The 16,376-nt window shown below is 43.9% G+C and overlaps 1 protein-coding gene across 5 annotated transcripts in view; it reads left to right on the top strand.

Annotated features, from left to right (window-relative positions):
* Positions 1 to 16,376, top strand: part of GARRE1 (granule associated Rac and RHOG effector 1) — a 77,490-nt gene that overhangs the window by 32,800 nt on the left and 28,314 nt on the right. For all 5 annotated transcript variants that reach the window (XM_019654517.1, XM_019654516.1, XM_019654515.1 and 2 more), the window contains one exon: positions 15,144 to 15,353. In XM_019654517.1, coding sequence (XP_019510062.1) covers positions 15,144 to 15,353 — 210 coding nt within the window. The remainder of the gene's footprint in view (positions 1 to 15,143; positions 15,354 to 16,376) is intronic.

Below are 16,376 nucleotides of genomic sequence, written 5' to 3'. Positions count from 1 at the left end.
TAAGGCAGATCGGTCGCCGGCCTCTGGATGGCTGCTCATGGCGGCTCTTGGAAGCTCACACTGGCTACCGGCCGCTCACGCTGGTTGCTGGCCACACACGGTAGCTTATGGCAGCCCACTGCAGCAGGGGCTGCAGCCTACGCAGTCACCGGCGACTCATGGCAGCCCAGCTCCAGGTCGAGCTGTTGTTCACCATCTTAGCTGTAGAGGGTGCAGCGTCACTGGCCCCCATGTGGGATCTGAACCGGGGCCCTGCTGCTCAGAGCTGGCGTCCCAAGCCAGCTCTTAACCAATGTGCCACTCAGCCGGCCCTGGGCTTTTTTTAGACTTCATTACTTAGGTGTGGTTAATTAAACCATTGTCCATGGGTGATTGATCCTACCTCCAGCCCTTTCCCCTCCCCAGAGGGGTAGGCCCAAAGGTTCCAAACCTCTGATTGGGTGGTTGGTTCCCCTGGCAGCCAGCCTCCATCTTTAGGTGCTTTCCAAAAGTCACCTCATCAACATAAACTCAGGTTTGGTTGAAAGATCCTTGTTATGAATAACAAAAGATACTTTATCTCTCCTATTACTTAGAAAATTCCAAGGGTTTTAAGAACTGTTTGCCAGGAACCTTGGAAGAAAACCAAATATATGTATTTCTTACTATAAATCACAATATGGCAGGGAGCATTATTGAGTTAAGGTATAGCAATGAAAAGAAAAGCGCGTGCTTTTCAGAAAAATGAAAAAAATAAAAGTGAATCAAAGAAGAAAATGAGAACAGAAAAGACACCTCTGAAGGCAGGACTGCAGAAGCAGGTAGGAGTCAAGGAAAGAATGGTATGCTCCTAATTTTGGTGACTGAAATGGCATGTTGCTTTCTTTTAGGAGAATATGATTTAAAATTTCATAGTTGCTAAAAAGGTTTGAGTGAACATAAGGGAAAAGTTAGGTTTGGTGTGGCAAATTAGAAGGAAACGAGTTCATGGAATGTAATTTTATGTAGAGCTAGCTTTCCTGAATTGTTTTCTATACTAAATTTTTATGGTTGCTGGTCAGCTTGAGATTTCAGAGAATTGCATAATAGCCTGTTTTGGCAGCCTCCCTCATCTTTACAAGTCAGGAATCTTAGCATCTGTAAAACGATATTTGCCTAAAATCCGTCTGGGATCAGCATACACAGGGGTTGTGTCCCGTACCTCTCTGCTACCTCAGGCCAGTGCAGTCTTCCTGGGGAGGGTCTTGTCTGCAGTGGCCATCCCTCCCTGAGACTGGGCTTTGTGACCCTCTCTCTACCTAATGCTGAAATGCTCAGAGCCAGGAAAGTGGAAATAGCCTGATGTGGTGGAACCCCTGTGAGTCCCTGCTCACTCCAGGACCACTCCTGAGGCCCCACCAGCTCCTGGAGCAGGCCCCAGTCACCTGGCCTACTCCCCCTCACCTAACTGCCACCACCTGGATAAAATACAGATGAGCTGCCTGCAAGCTGGCAAAGATGAGTGAAGACAATCAAAAGTGCTGCAGGCCTGATGGGTGAGACAAAGAAATAGACTGTGACACTAGGTGTGATGAATGCTGTGATGCAAATGGAAAATAGCCTCAAGTCTGTGGATTCGTTCAGTGTTCCCCCACCCAGCTCACTGTGACAGGCCCCAAGCCCCATGCCAGCACCTCCTACCTACCTGGAAGAGGTGAGGGCAGGGCAGAGAACCTTGTAGGCCTGGGTAAGAGTTTAGATTTTATACAGAATGAGATGGGATTTTTTTTTTTTAAGATTTTTTCTTTTAATTGGGGGATTGGGGGAATGGGAACAGTGCTGGGGAATTGGGGGAAGGGGAACAGACAAGTTGCTGTTGTTTTTTGTTCTTCAATCTAATTGTGGAGGATGTTGCTTCACTGGCCCAAGTTGGCACCATCATTGCGCTCTTCCCTGGCGAGGCAGATCAGTCACAGGCTTCTGGACGGCCGCTCACTGCGGCTGCTGGCCGCTCACGCTGGCTGCTGGCTACATCCGGTAGCCCATGGCAACCCACTGCCACAGAGACTGCAGCCTACGCCGTCGCCGGCGACTCATGGCAGCCCAGCTCCAGGTTGAGCTGTTGTTCAGCATCTTAGCTGTAGAGGGCAGTGTCACTGGCCCTCATATGTGGGATCCGAACCGGGGCCCTCTGGCATCCCAAGCCAGTTCCTAACCATTACGCCACTCGGCCGGCCCTGAGATGGGATTTTTTTAAGGGGGCTTTTGAGCAAGAGACTGATACGATTTGAATTGTTTTTAAAAATCACTATGGCTGTAAGTAACAGAAACCAAACTCAAAATACTTGAAATAAGAACGATAAAAACAAAAAGAAGCTAATAGTGGGCCGGCCGAGTGGCTCAGCTGGTTAGAGCACAAGCTCTGTGCAACAGTGTCACCGGTTCGATTCCCTCATGGGCCAGTGAGCTGTGCTTGAGCTAAGCTGCCACTGTGCTGCCAATAGGATGGCTCAGCTGGTGAGAGCACGTGCTCCTAACAACAAGGTTGCCGGGTCAACTCCCACATGGGATGATGGGGTATGCCCACCCCCCGCAATTAAAATTGAACACGGCACCCTGAGCTGAGCTGCCAGCGGGAGGCCGGATGGCGACTGGACTTGGAGCTGAACTAGCTGTGCCCTTCACAACTAAGACTGAAGGACAACACCTTGGCTGGTCCCCTTCCCCAATTCCCTAACACTGTTCCCCTTCCCCAATTCCCCAATAAAATCTTTAAAAAAAAAAGTTAATAGTTATATAGTACTTATGCCGTCCTCTATTCTGAGACTGCACATTAACTGACCAAATTCTATTAATAACCTTATGAGTTAGATACTATTCATAATCCTGTTTTATTGATGTGTAGATTGAGGTATGGAGAGGTTAAGCAATTTATCAAAAGTCTTGTGGCAGATCCAGACTTTAGACCCAGGCAGTCTGCCTCTATAGAGTACAAACTCTTTTGACTGTAGTACTGTACTGCCTCTCAAAAAAACAAAATACAATACTTCCCCCTTATACGTGGTTTCACTCTCCGCAGTTTCAGTAACCCTTGGTCCAAAATATTCCGTGGAAAATTCTGGAGTTTTATGCTGCACATCATTCTGAGTGGCATGATGGCATCTCCTGCCTTCCAACTCCATCCCGCCTGGTACATGAATCATCAGCTTGTCTAGCTTATCCATGCTGTAGACACTACCTGCCTATTAGTCACTTAGTAGCCATCTAGGTTACTAGACTGTCATGGTACCACAGTGCTTGTGTTCAAGTCACCCTTATATTAGTTAATAATGGCCCCAAAGCGCAAAAGGAGTGATGCTGGCAACTTGAATAAGACAAAGATAAGCTGTCAAGTGCTTGTTATGTACAGTCAGAAGGTCAGTTGTAGCTACGTCACAATGCCCATGTCGTTCACCTCACTTCATCTTATGTAGGCATTGTATCATCTCACATCATTACAAGAAGGGTGAGTACAATACAGTGAGGTACTTTAAGAGAGAGGCCACATTCACCTAACTTTTATTATAGTATATTTTTATAATTGTTCTATTTTATTGTCAGTTAATATTGTTAATCTCTTTCTGTGCCTAGTTTATAAATTAAACTTTATCATAGTCACGTACTCGTATATATAAGAAAAAACAATATATATAGGGTTCAGTACTGTCTGTGGTTTCAGGCATCCACTCAGCATCTTGGAACGTGTGCCCTGCAGATACAGGCAGGGGACTACTGCAATGACCTATGAAACTGAAGAAAGTGAGCTCTCTGGGTGTGCCTGGAGCCAGGGGCTCACACAGTACCAAACAAACTTAGCCTTTGTCTGTTCTCTCTGCCTTCTTGAGTGTTCCCTTCATTTCTAGGCAGACTGTCTCCATGCTAGGGTCTCCAACAACTCAGCAGAAAGAGCACCTCTGTTTTCCCCAAGGTTCTAACAAAAGTTCTAGAATTGAATCCGGTTGGCTTGTCTTAGGTCGCTTGCCCAACCTTGTACCCTGTGCCCAGAAGAGTAAAACTAACACACTGATTGGCCAGGCCTGACTTGGATACCCACTCCCGGGGCTGGAATACAGGCAGCGCCAACCTCACCCATACCACAGGGCTGAGAGTACAGGAAGAATGGTTCCCTGAGGGGCTGCTTCCAAAGCAACAAGGATTGAATGTTGGGGAGGCCACACTGCAAATGCCAGCTGGAGAGGGTTAGAGAATGAGAAACACAGTTAGGACCCTGGATACACGTTACTAATTTGTTTTGTTTTTCAGGATTTTAGCAGTTATGTCTTTCTGTGAAGCCTTCTATTATATCTCTTAGTAAAATTCCATAGTTTTCTTTCTAGTTACTGTATATTCTTAAAAGTATTAAGTAATTTATATTTTAGTTGCTCTAATGAATGAAATAATATTTAAAAGCTTTTTTCTATAATATAGAAACACCATTGATTTTTATACTTTTATCTTCTCTCCAAACGTGTGACTGAACACAATAATTCTAATGTTTCAGCTGGCTTATTTGTGGGTTTTGTTTTTGTGTTTGGTGTATGTGGTCATATCATCTGCATATGTTTCCTCCCTTTCAATAGTTATATATCATTGTATTCACTATAACTTTTAATATACAGACATACTTCATTTTATTGCACTTTCCAGATACTGCATTTTTTTTTTTTAACAAAATGAAGGTAAAACCCACCACCAGCAAAACGGTTATGACTCACCGAAGGCTTAGATGATGGTAGTGATAAGTCATTTTTTAGTGATAAAGTATTTTTTAAATTGAGGTATGTACATCATTGTTTTAAGGACATGATACTGTTGCACACTTAGTAGACTACAGTGTAGTGTAAACATAACTTATATGTGTATATGCACTGGGAAACCAAAAAATTCACGTGACTCACTTTATTGCAATATCCGTTTTATTGCAGTGGTCTAGAACTGACCCTGCAACATCTCTGATGTATCCTGTGTAAAACAATCAGCTTGTTTTGGTCCTCATTTTGATGGGAATGCTTTGACTACATTACTGTTGGTTGTTAATTGTAACAAATTAGTTTTTCTTACGTGTGATACATGCTCATGGTAAAAATTCAAACATTTCTGAATGGCGTAACTCCCCTTCCTGCGAAAGTGATGGTTCTCCCTTCCAGCTCCTTCCCAGTTCTAGATATAACCACCATTAATTGTTTTATGTAGCTATGCAGATAGCAGCAAATAGATATGTATACACAGACATATATGGAAAATCTTTGTACCCCCTTACACATACCCTTTGTTAATAGCATTCCCATTAATGATAATATTGGTTCTTGGTTTGATAGAATAAGAATATACTTCAAAGGCATAACAGATGTTATACCTGGTTCTTCATTTATGGATGAGTGTATCACTTGCAGGAAAGGCTTGCATGGTTTATGGACTTGCTTTCTGCAGAACAGTCAGGGTCTGCCCCATGCCTGTGAGTGATGTCACCCTTAAAGTAAGCTCAGATTTTGCAGCAGGTCTCTGTGGGCTGGCTGTAGAAAAGCTGTCCAGGGAAAGAAAGTGGGAAGAGTTTTGGGGGGAAGAATCAGTTGTCATTTGCACAGAGATACTGGCATCACGATGTCCTGCCCTCAGCCATGTAGTCCCATGCTACTCTTGGCCTAGCTTGGTGCTTTTATGGGGAGCGTAGCAACTACTTTCTTTCCTTTTTTCAATAAATATGTGTGGAGGGATTGTCTGCTCTGTGCCAGGCACTGAGAATTCTGCAGAGAGCAAAATAGAGACCTTGCCGTCATCCACCTCAGCTCCTAGGAGGGGAACAAACAAAAAGAAATACAACATACAAATTTTAGGTAGTGAGGGGTGCAATGAAGAGACATACAGAATAATAAGTGGGGAGAGAGAGCTAGAGGAAAGTCCTCTCTAAAGATGGGACATTTGAGCAATAACAGAACAAGAGTCATACAAAATCCAGGGAGGGTGCTCCAGGTAGAGCAGTGGTTTGCAGATGGGGTCAGGGTGCACTCTCCCCCAGAGGACACTTGGCAATGTCTAGAAGTATTTTCGATTGCCACAAAAATGGTATCTCCCTTTTTTTCTCATGCTAGGCTAGAGTGAGAGAAATCTTACTCATTTAAAGAGCTTGACTATTATACCAGAGGGCCCAGAATGGTTTGAAGGGGGAAGTATGATAGAGTGAAAGATGTTGGACTTGCATATTAGGGAACCAGAATTTCACTGACTCATTATGTGTTTTGGGACATATCTGTCATCTTTTAGGACCTTAGTTTCTCTCTTGGCTTCTGACCAGTACTTCAGCCCTCCTACTTCACACACATATATAGACCCATGGTTGGATGGTGTTTCTTCGTGAAGTATGGAGCGTTAGGTGACTAGACCCAGGCCGCAGATCATGAAAGGCGTTAAGTTTGCAGAAGCACAAAGCTCTTAGATTTATCTGATGTTCTATTCTAATTATTCAGAGAAGGTGGAGTCTTGTTATTTCTCTTCCTTGTAGCCCTTCAGGTTGTATAGCAGTTCTCCTGCAGCAAAACTGATTCCTGGATGTTCGGAAGCTTTCCTCTGCTGCCACATTCAAGCTCATTTGTAGTTATGGGTGTCTCAGAAGTCACCTGAGGAGAAAGGGATTTTTCTCTGGTCTTTTTTTTTTAACAGTAAGGATCTCTTCAAAGCACTATGATCTGAGTGATTGTGGTGGCTGCATCTCCCAGCCAGTGCTGCTGGCATCTAGTAAGTGGAGGCCAGGGATGCTGCTAACAACATCCTACAGTGCACAGGACAGCCCCCCACAGCAGAGAATTCTCTGGCCCCAAATGTTAACAGTGCTGAAGTTGAGAAACCCTAAGGTAGTGGGAACTGCTTGTGCAAAAGACGTGAGACGGGAGCTGTTCTTAAAATTTTTGAGGAGCAGCAGGAAAGCCAGTGTGGCAAAAGCAGAGAAAGGAGGGGATAGGAATAAGTTCAGAGAATTGTCAGGGACCAGATCATGTAGGGTATTGTAGGACAGAATGAGGAATTTGGATTTTCTTCTGATTGTAATCACAAGCCATTGGAAGATTTTGAGCAGGGGAGTGAAATAATCTGATTTCTGTTTTATAAGGTTTCCTGAGTGGAAAGTAGCCTCTAGGGGAGAGAGGAGACAGATGTTGCAGGGTCAGTTCCAGACCACTGCAATAAAACAAATATTGCAATAAAGCGAATAAAGCGAGTCACGTGAATTTTTTGGTTTCCCAGTCTCCTCTCTCCCAATGTCCAGTCTCCTCTTCTTCCTTAGAAACAGAACCCTGGGTTGAAGGGTGTGTGTGTGTGTGTGTGTGTGTGTGTGTGTATGACTCCAGGGTTTATGACATGAGCACCTGGGTCACTGGTAGTGCTATTTACTGAGATGGGGAGCATTGGGGGAAGAGTAGGCTAGAATAATAGGTCTGCAATGCCTATTAGACAGCCAAGAAACGATGTCAAGTAGATAGTTGGATATATACTTTGGAGTTCAGGGCTGAGGTCCAGATTGGAGATGTGAATGTGAGAACCATCAGTCAGTAGATGGTATTTAAAGCTGTAAAATTGGATGAGGTCATCAAGGAAGTGAACGTAGCTAGAGAACTAAAGGGGGAATCCAAGGACCAGTGAGCCCTGGGGCACTGCAACATTTAGAGGTCAGGATATGAATAGGAAGCAACCAAGGAGGATGCAAAAGGAACAGCCAGAGAGTGAAGAAGAAGTGGAGCAAGTCCATTGTCTCGGAAGCCAAGGAAAGCAGGTGTTTCAAGATGGCCCACCATCTCAGATGCTGCTGAGAGAAGGCGTGAGATCCCTCCCCCACCACAGCCCAAGATTTGCCACAGTTATCACCAGTTGGAATACCATGTGAATAAAAGTGGCTGGGTGTGTCCCTATCAAATGGGGATGGTGATCCCTATCTCAATGAGGTAACATGTAAGGCATCTAGTACCATGTCACCTAGGATGCAGAGAGCCCCCCTCCTAAGTGACAAAGATAATGTTTATGGAGTCAGATTTTTATTTGTGAATTCCATTTGTCGTTTAGTCAGCTTATCAGTTGAGAGATATTTTAGTATTTTCTTCTTGATTGAAGTGCCAACTTGTAATAAAAGTGCCAACTTGTAATAAAAAGTACACTCACATCAACAAAGAGAATTTCATAAACTCTAGTAGGCTCCAATGCCATATGCTGTCTGGATGACTTAAATATATTTTTATCGCTGCCCCGTGGAAACCCACAATATTAAATAGCTTGTTTATGGAGCAGACTTGCATTTTGAATGGGAAAAATTACTCTAAGAACAGAGTTCTTTGTCTACTATAATTAATGTGGACCTAGTTACCTTGAGTGGCATTTCACTTTTTCATGTCTTGGATGATACTTTATAATTTTCCTTATTAGTTATGTCAAGATTTATAGCAATGTAGCTGAGATATAAAACGTCCTGTGTGTGTTGGCATGGTAATAAATTTTTGACATACATATTCCATTTGGGAAAAACAGAACATACAACATGATCTAGTTTTTCCAAAAATCATCTACGGGTACAAATCTAGGCTATATAGGAACATGTAGTCAGTGGTTATATCTATTTAGTAATACTTGGTACCATTTATTCCTTTATTTAGCGATCTCTTTTCCCCTAATTTATTTGCAGCAAATATGTATTACTACTCTAAAAGATTTTGTACACCACAGTGCTTGGTACGTGAAATAGGAATTCAGAAACCGTGTGTTGATATTTTCACCAGCAGTAAAGCAGAATGTCAAGGGGCACAATGTAATTTTGTCTGAATGATTAGCAGTTGGTGTTGGCTCAGCCACCCTTGGGCATGTGCTAGCTTTCTCTCCTTCCCTGGTTCTTTTGCCTAAACATGGCGTGGCAGCTTCTTTATGATCTAGGTTAATACTGATTGCAAAGAGATTTTTGTTACGTTGTTGTTTGTTGCTTTTTTGATTTTTAAATATTTAAACATTTACTGTAATTAGCTTTTAGGTCAGACTATATGTACATGTTAGTTTCCATAAGTTTGTTTTTTACATTTTCGAACTGTAATCTTCATAAAGCACTTTCCATAGTCCAAGCATGGTCCACTGCATTCCCTATCTCTCTGGAGACACATTTAGGTCTTTGTGTCACGTTCTGGTCTTTTAGTTAGGTCATTATGTAATGACTCCGGAATTATCATAAGAACAAAAGAGCAAGGTTGAGGACACTTCTAACCAAATGTAATGTTTAAGGTATAAGTAAAGATTGAAGAGAAAGAAATGATTGCATGACATTGGAATTTCTAATAAAAGCAGCCAATCCGAATCAATTTTATTTTATTTAGTCTAGACTTTTAAGCTGATGAGAAATAAATGCTAGAATCCCTGGAAATGTTGGACACTATAGTATATGTGACAGTTTTACTTGTTTACTCTGCAGGGATGTGAAAAACTCGAACTGTTAAGTGAGGGTGAGCAGAAAATGAACTTAGCGAGACATTGTATGTATTGATGTGAAAATCACAAGGTGTGTTGGGAGATGGGGGTAGTCTTGGGCACTCTATAATTCTAACACATGCAGATATTAAGGGTTGCGTCAGGCCCCGGCTCTAGGCGAGGAATAATGGAAACCCAATTTTGAAATATTGTAGAAAATAGAGTTGAGTCGGTCCTCAAAAACTATGGTGGTGTGGAAAGGGTGGTCTTTGGTGGCTCAAAATAGGATGACCTTGTGCCAGCTGAGTGGTGTGTTGGTTAAGAGCTGGCTTGGGATACTGGCTCTGAGCAGCAGAGCCCCTGTTCGGATCCCACATTAGGGCCAGTGACGCTGCGCCCTCCACAGCGAAGATGGTGAACAACAGCTCGACCTGGAGCTGGGCTGCCGTGAGTCGCCAGCATCGGCGTAGGCTGCAATGAGGCTGCAGTGGGCTGCCGTGAGCTACCGTGAGTGGCCGGCAGCCAGCGTGAGCTGCCAAGAGCTGCTGTGAGTGGCTGCCAAGTGGCCGGTGACCGATCTGCCTCACCCGGGAAGAGTGCAATGATAATACCAACATGGGCCAATGAAGCAATGTCCTCCACAACTAGACTGAAGAAAAAAATGGCAGCAACTTGTCTGTTCCCCTTCCCCGATTCCCCAACACTGTTCCCTCCCCCAATTCCCCAATAAAATCTTAAAAAAAAAAAAATAGGATGACCTTAAACTGAAATCTGCTTTAATTAGTAAAATATAAAAATCACCAAAAATATTCATGATTATCACGAACACAACACCTTTAGCAACAGATGTGGTACACATACAGGGGAATGGGAAAGTGAACACGTACCCTTCTCCTCCACCATCAGGGATTCCCAGAAAACACGGTTTCATTTCGGTAGATCCTTGATTGCTGTTTATAATCCAGAATGCACCATGGAGGCCCAAGTGGCAGGGTCACTGGTTGTCTATACTCAGGAATTGGGCCCTTATGAGGAATTTTAAGTCTCACCAAAAAGGTTTCTCTTAATGCAAAAGTCTGATAATGGCCTCTTGTTACGTGAAATTCCATCAACTTGGCATGCATTCGGGTGAATGGGTTTTTTTTTTAAATGCAAATGCCAAATGTAAGATTAAATCCTATTGCTTTCATCATAATTATTAAATGAGCCTGATGGGCTGAAGGACTGGACAGATGTTTGAGGTTTGGAGATCCTCAAGAGGTAGGAGAGGGGCCGGCCGAGTGACAACTAAGAGTTGGCTTAAGAGTGCAAGCTCTGAGCAACAGAGATGCCAGTTCGATCCCCACATGGGCCAGTGACGCTGCGCCTGAGCTGAGCTGTCGCTGAGCTGCTAACAGGTAGCAGGATGGCTCAGCTGGTGTAACAAGATTGCCTGTTTGATGGTTGGCTACACCCACCCGCAACTAAGTCTGAACTTGGCACCTTGAGCTGCCGCCCAGATGGCTCAGTGGATAGAGCATGAGCTCTTAACAACAAGGCTGCTCGTTTGACTCCCGCATGGGATGGTGCCTATGTCCACCCACAACGAAGATTGAACACAGCACCTTGAGCTTAAAGGCTACAAGCTGCCGACGGGAAGCCAGATGGCGACTGGCACCCTCCACAACGAAGACTGAAGAACAACTTGGCCAGTCCCCTTCTCCAATTCCCCAACACTTCTCCTTCCCCAGTTCCCCAATAAAATCTTTTTTAAAAAAAGAGAGAAGCTGCCCTTATTCCCAAGCCCTGTGTCCTCTCCCTGTTTATCATTGTTTTTTCCAGCCAGTCTTAGCAGCTGCTGTCTGCTGTAGAGATCTGCTGTGGAGACCATAAACTCATGACATACAGGCATGCCACAGGCCACCCCACTTGTTACTCTTGTCCCACTCCCTTTCCCACTGCCTGAGAAGACTGAGCCATGCCTCTCAGTCTCCGTTCCCACCCCAAGGCCTGACACTGTATGGAAGACATCAAGGTTCCTGCACAGGGTTCCTCCCCTCTTAGTATCCACACACTCTGCTAGCTACATCCTGGGTCTTGTCAGGGAGACAGAGCAGCCTGGTGGTTAGAAACACAGCTTTCGGAGTCAAACAGACCTGGCGTCAGATCTCTACTGCACCACTTATTACCTTGCTTGATATTAGAGCAAGTTTCTTTCTCTGCCTAAGCCTCAGTGTTGTCATCTGTAAATGGATGAGTTGCTCCCACCCCACAGAGTCTCTTCACTGCATATAAAAGGCTTGGTATGGGTTAAGCACTCAATAAATGGTAGCTGTTGATGGAGCTGTAACTATAGCTTCATTGACATTTTAAACTCAAATATCTCCTTTTGAGCACTCTACTCATCCATTCCGCAGCTTGCCACATCTGTTCTGCAACCTCACTGAATCCCACAGTCCAACAAACTTTCCCATGTGAAACACAGCTGCCCACTGCCCTGGGGTCGCACACTTCAAAATGCATAACTTTAGAGTCTGTATTTCCTTCTAGGTTTCTCAGGAAGACCTTGAGGTCTCGCCCTTTCCTGGGTCAAGGTGGGCGGGGTCTGTTACAGGAATGGAACTGGGCTAAGACAGGAGATATTGTAGAGAAAAGATGGACAGAGGCAGGCTGGAAGTTGAGCTCCGCCCTCTCTCAGGAGAAGCTGCTATTTTAGCATCTGTTACTTCATATAAACTTTTAGAGCAGATATTCTATAAAATGGCTTTTCCAAGGTCCAGGGTCACCATTGGTTTGATTGGCTTTTAGTGAATTGTTTCTAACACAATTATTTTGTCGCAGCCATAATTTGGATTGACGCCCCGTGCATGAATGAGGAGGAGGAGGAAGGTGCAGAGTTCTTGTTCTCATCGGTCCTTAATAAGTAGGGAAGAAATTCACATTAAATGACTCATCCAAGGTCACACATGTGATAAGTGGTAGAGTCAGCATACCAAATGTCTGCCTTTTAAAACTGCCCAGTATCTCTGCCCCCACTTAACCCTCCAGCAGCACCCTCCTCCCCCCACCATTCTACCACTCAACAACAAGAGGATGCCTCAACCCCATCCTACCGTCAACCAGCATGGTCAGAAAATGTCCCATTTGGGATCCCGAATCAGACCTTTGGAGCCCTTTTCCAGAATTTTCCCTTTTAGAAGGAGGTGGGGTAACGCTCTGTTCCCGTCATCCTTTCCCCCGAGAGCCTTTTCCTTCCCACCTCCTGCCCCTTAGCATTCCTTTTCCAGTAGCCCCTGACTTTGTATATCTGCTTACTGGTTTGCTCCCCACCATTAATTAGAAGGTGACCCTCACAAGGGTAGGGACTTGCCCTTGTAGTATCCTCTGACCTTTTTCGTGCTTTGTACGTATCAGGCATTCACACATTACATATTGACTGAATGACTGAATTGTATTGGTCAGAAGCTGAGAATGTGATGCCAGAGCAATTGGTGCATGGCATCTCCCCCTCCCCCTACCCTCCCTCTTTACCACAGCCTGCCTGCCAAGAGACTGAGGAAGGAGGAGGCGGCAGGGGCTGTGTGCCTGAGGCCCCAGCTCTACTCCTCCTCCTGTGTTTGTACCGCGTGGCTTCAGGACACCCTCATTCTGTCCTAAACCAGTTAAGGTTGAGTTTGTCATGTGCCTGGTCTCAGTGCTGCCAGCCCACAGCTGTATGCAGCTGCTCAGAGCCTGTTGAAGGCAGTGGGGCACACTCGTCGAAGGCATAGAGACTTGAGTCACGTGACTACTCTGCCACATCCAATTTGTATCCCCTTGACAAAGTTTTATAACCTTTCTGTGCGTTGGGCTTATTGTCTGTATAGTGAAAATGACCTCATGTGGTGGTTTCTAGGATTAAACGAGATAATCCATGTGAAATCTTTGGCATAGGTGAAGTACATGCTGCATATTCAATTGAAGCTGGCTGTTGTTATGTATAGTACTAAATAAATGCTTTTTATTCTGTTCATGTCACATGGTCACATGTCTCTAGGTTGCTAGGTCTGCTTCCTCTGTTTCCCTTGCTGCTCCCCATCTGGCACAGGTCGTTGATGGGAAGCAGCTTTGAGGGAGGTACGAGTGGACACCCAGGAGGTTTGGGTGGGAGTTCAGTCTGTAATTCTTAGTTGTTTCCTATAGAGGGAGGATGCTTTGCTATGAGGTTTCTGTGAGTTTATTTTAGTTTGCTCCTGGTGGTTTCCACAGGGGAAAGTAATTCAGAGGGATTAAGTGTCACCACTGAGAATTTACCTGACTCTCTCCCTCCAGGAAGCAGAACTCTGACCAGCGAGGATGGAAAAGGGCAGCATCTGAAATGTGTGCTAGGAAGTGAGTGGTCCAAGGCTGAGTCTTATCTTTGGTGGCTGCAAGGGACAGGACTGGACCAGAGGGTAGCCACTGGGGTCGGGTTTTAGTTCCTTGTAAAAGGCAATGGAAACAGTTCCCCCAACCTTCACCGCCTCCTCAAGGCAGTGCACTGAGTGCTGGCAGCGCGTGGCCCCTAAGCTATGCTCCTACCAGTTGGATAAATGGCAAACTCAATAAAATAATTTTTTGTGAGTAAGTAATCTGTGTAAGACAATGAAATAGGAAATGCCTTCTATGAAAAACATTTGAATGTTACAGAACATAATAAGAGTTGCAAAAAGTTTTTGTTGTTGTCAAATTTGGTATTGGCAAAACAGCTGTAAAAGATGAGGGGAAAATGTCTCTGCTGGATGGTCTCTGCTCAAGCTGCTTTCCAAGTAGCAAGTTCTTGCTCTCCTTTAAAGACAAAGAAACAAGAAATCACAGAGAACACCTTTGAGCTGGAATTAACGCAGGCAAACAGACAGGAACCAGCAGGGTCAGAGGACAGCGTTACACAGTGCCAGAGGCTGGCACATAAATGCATATTCATAGCCTAAAATGTTTGTGGTATGTAGTATTTTTACTATATATTATTATAATTACATATTAATCATATATATTACCATAGTATTACATATATAGTATTTTTTAAATGAATTTCCTACTTTAATTGACTATTCCATCAACCAACCAACTACTGATACAGATCAGGTGAGGGTTTCTACTGTCCTGGCAAATGGAGTTGTCCAGTAGGTTTTGTTGACTCCTACTAGACTGGTCTGTCAGCTTTGTTTCGTAAGACCAGAAATATAACATAAGCTATGTTAATAATTATGTTAATAACACTGTTACCAAAATAACCTGTATCTTTGGATTCCATTTCCAATGGAATATCTTCTTATAGTCAAACTGACCTTTCAGATTTTTAATTACATGGCTTTTACTCTGCCTTCTAAATATTGTGTGGGCATAATTGAAATTGTGGGTTGCTCTGGTTTAGCTGGAGCTCAAAGACAACCAACCAGGGTTGATATGAGCAGAGTCCAGATGAAGGGAGTGGAGAACAGGAGTGGGGAAGGCTAGCTGGGAAGTGGGAAGGCCAGGTGGGAAGTGGGAAGGCCCTCCTGAACCTTGGGGCTTACTATTTGAAACGTTTTGACCGATAGTCATCAGGCACCTTTATCCAAAGATGAGAACAAAGGCAGATCTTCTAAAGTGTGGTGACTTTTTAATTTCATATTTCCAGTTAATTGTTACCTTCTGCTCAAATTGATGGTTGAGAATTTATTGCACTAATGCAGTAGCAACCCACAACCTAAAAATGTCTGGTTCTCTTGTTTTCACAGGTGTTGGGGCGATGTTTCTTGACCGTGGTGCAGGTCCATTTCCAGTTTTTGACCCAGGCGTTACAGAAGGTCCAGCCAGTGGCTCACTCTTGCTTTGCCGAGGTAGTTGTGCCAGAAAAAAAGAACAGCAGCAGTGGCGGCAGCTTATCTGGCATGGGCCACACACCTGAACTGGAGGAAGCTGTGCGATCCTGGCGGGGGGCTGCTGAGGTAACCCTGACTTTGGGGGAGATTGCTGCCCTGTGTTCAAGCAGGAGAGGCTCCTGAGGGCCTCTGCCTGTTGGTTCTTAAGAGAGCCTTTTTATTTAGAAATGTGAGTTTTAAACTGTTATCAGTAGCTTGTTCATTCATTTAACAGTGAATGTCTTTGTAAATGCCCACTTTGTGCCAGGCATGCACCAGGCACTGGGGTGACAGCCTGTCCTCACAGCCTCCTCGGAGAAAGGGCTTACAAAAATGGTTAAGGGGCTGTGATAGAGGCATGAGGAAGGGGCTGCCTCCAACCAGGATCAGTGCAACAAAGCTTCTAGGAAGAGGGACCAGGGAGAAAGGCCAGGCAGCTAGAGGGTATATAGTTATGTAGTTGTTGACAACACATTTCTTGTAGACATTTTAATACTCCTTTGTTTCCAAGGCAGGGAAAAGAGCCTTTTAAGTCGAGACTTTAGCACTTATTTTTCTTTTTACAAAGTAAAAGGTAATTTATAGTTAAGGAGTAATATATTGACTTGTTATATAATACGTAGTTTGAATCATTCCATAATTTTATTAATGAAGTATTTCATTTTATGTTTTAGACGTATCCTTTAATCAGTTTTTCTTTTTCTTTTTCTTTTTTTTTCTTTTCTTCTCTTTTCTTTTCTTTTCTTTTTCATCCCTCCCTCCCTCCCTTCTGTCCTTCCTTCCTTCCTTCCTTCTTTTCTGTCAGTCCCGACCTGGCCTCTTATTTATATCCTTAGTTACAGAGGTTCTGTTCGGCTAGTCTTCAGATGGTTCTCAAGGTTGACTGTTCCCTAATTTAGTTGTAATTTTAATGTGGTCATGGGAGGCGACAGGCACAGTGTTTACCTATTCCGCCATTCTTTTTCTCTCTCCTTTAGTCAAATTTTTAAATGTGATTTTGTTTACATTTTACATTCTCTAATTTCCATATTTCAGTTGTGTGCTCTTCTGCTGCATTGTTGTTAATTCTTTTTAATTTCTTTTCAGTTTTTTCCGTTTGCTTGTTTGTTT

Source organism: Hipposideros armiger, unplaced genomic scaffold (genome assembly GCF_001890085.2).
Source record: "Hipposideros armiger isolate ML-2016 unplaced genomic scaffold, ASM189008v1 scaffold_224, whole genome shotgun sequence".
In the NCBI taxonomy this organism is placed as follows: Eukaryota; Metazoa; Chordata; class Mammalia; order Chiroptera; family Hipposideridae; genus Hipposideros; species Hipposideros armiger.
Note: the sequence above shows the minus strand (reverse complement) of the source record. Positions and strands in the feature narration are given on the sequence as shown.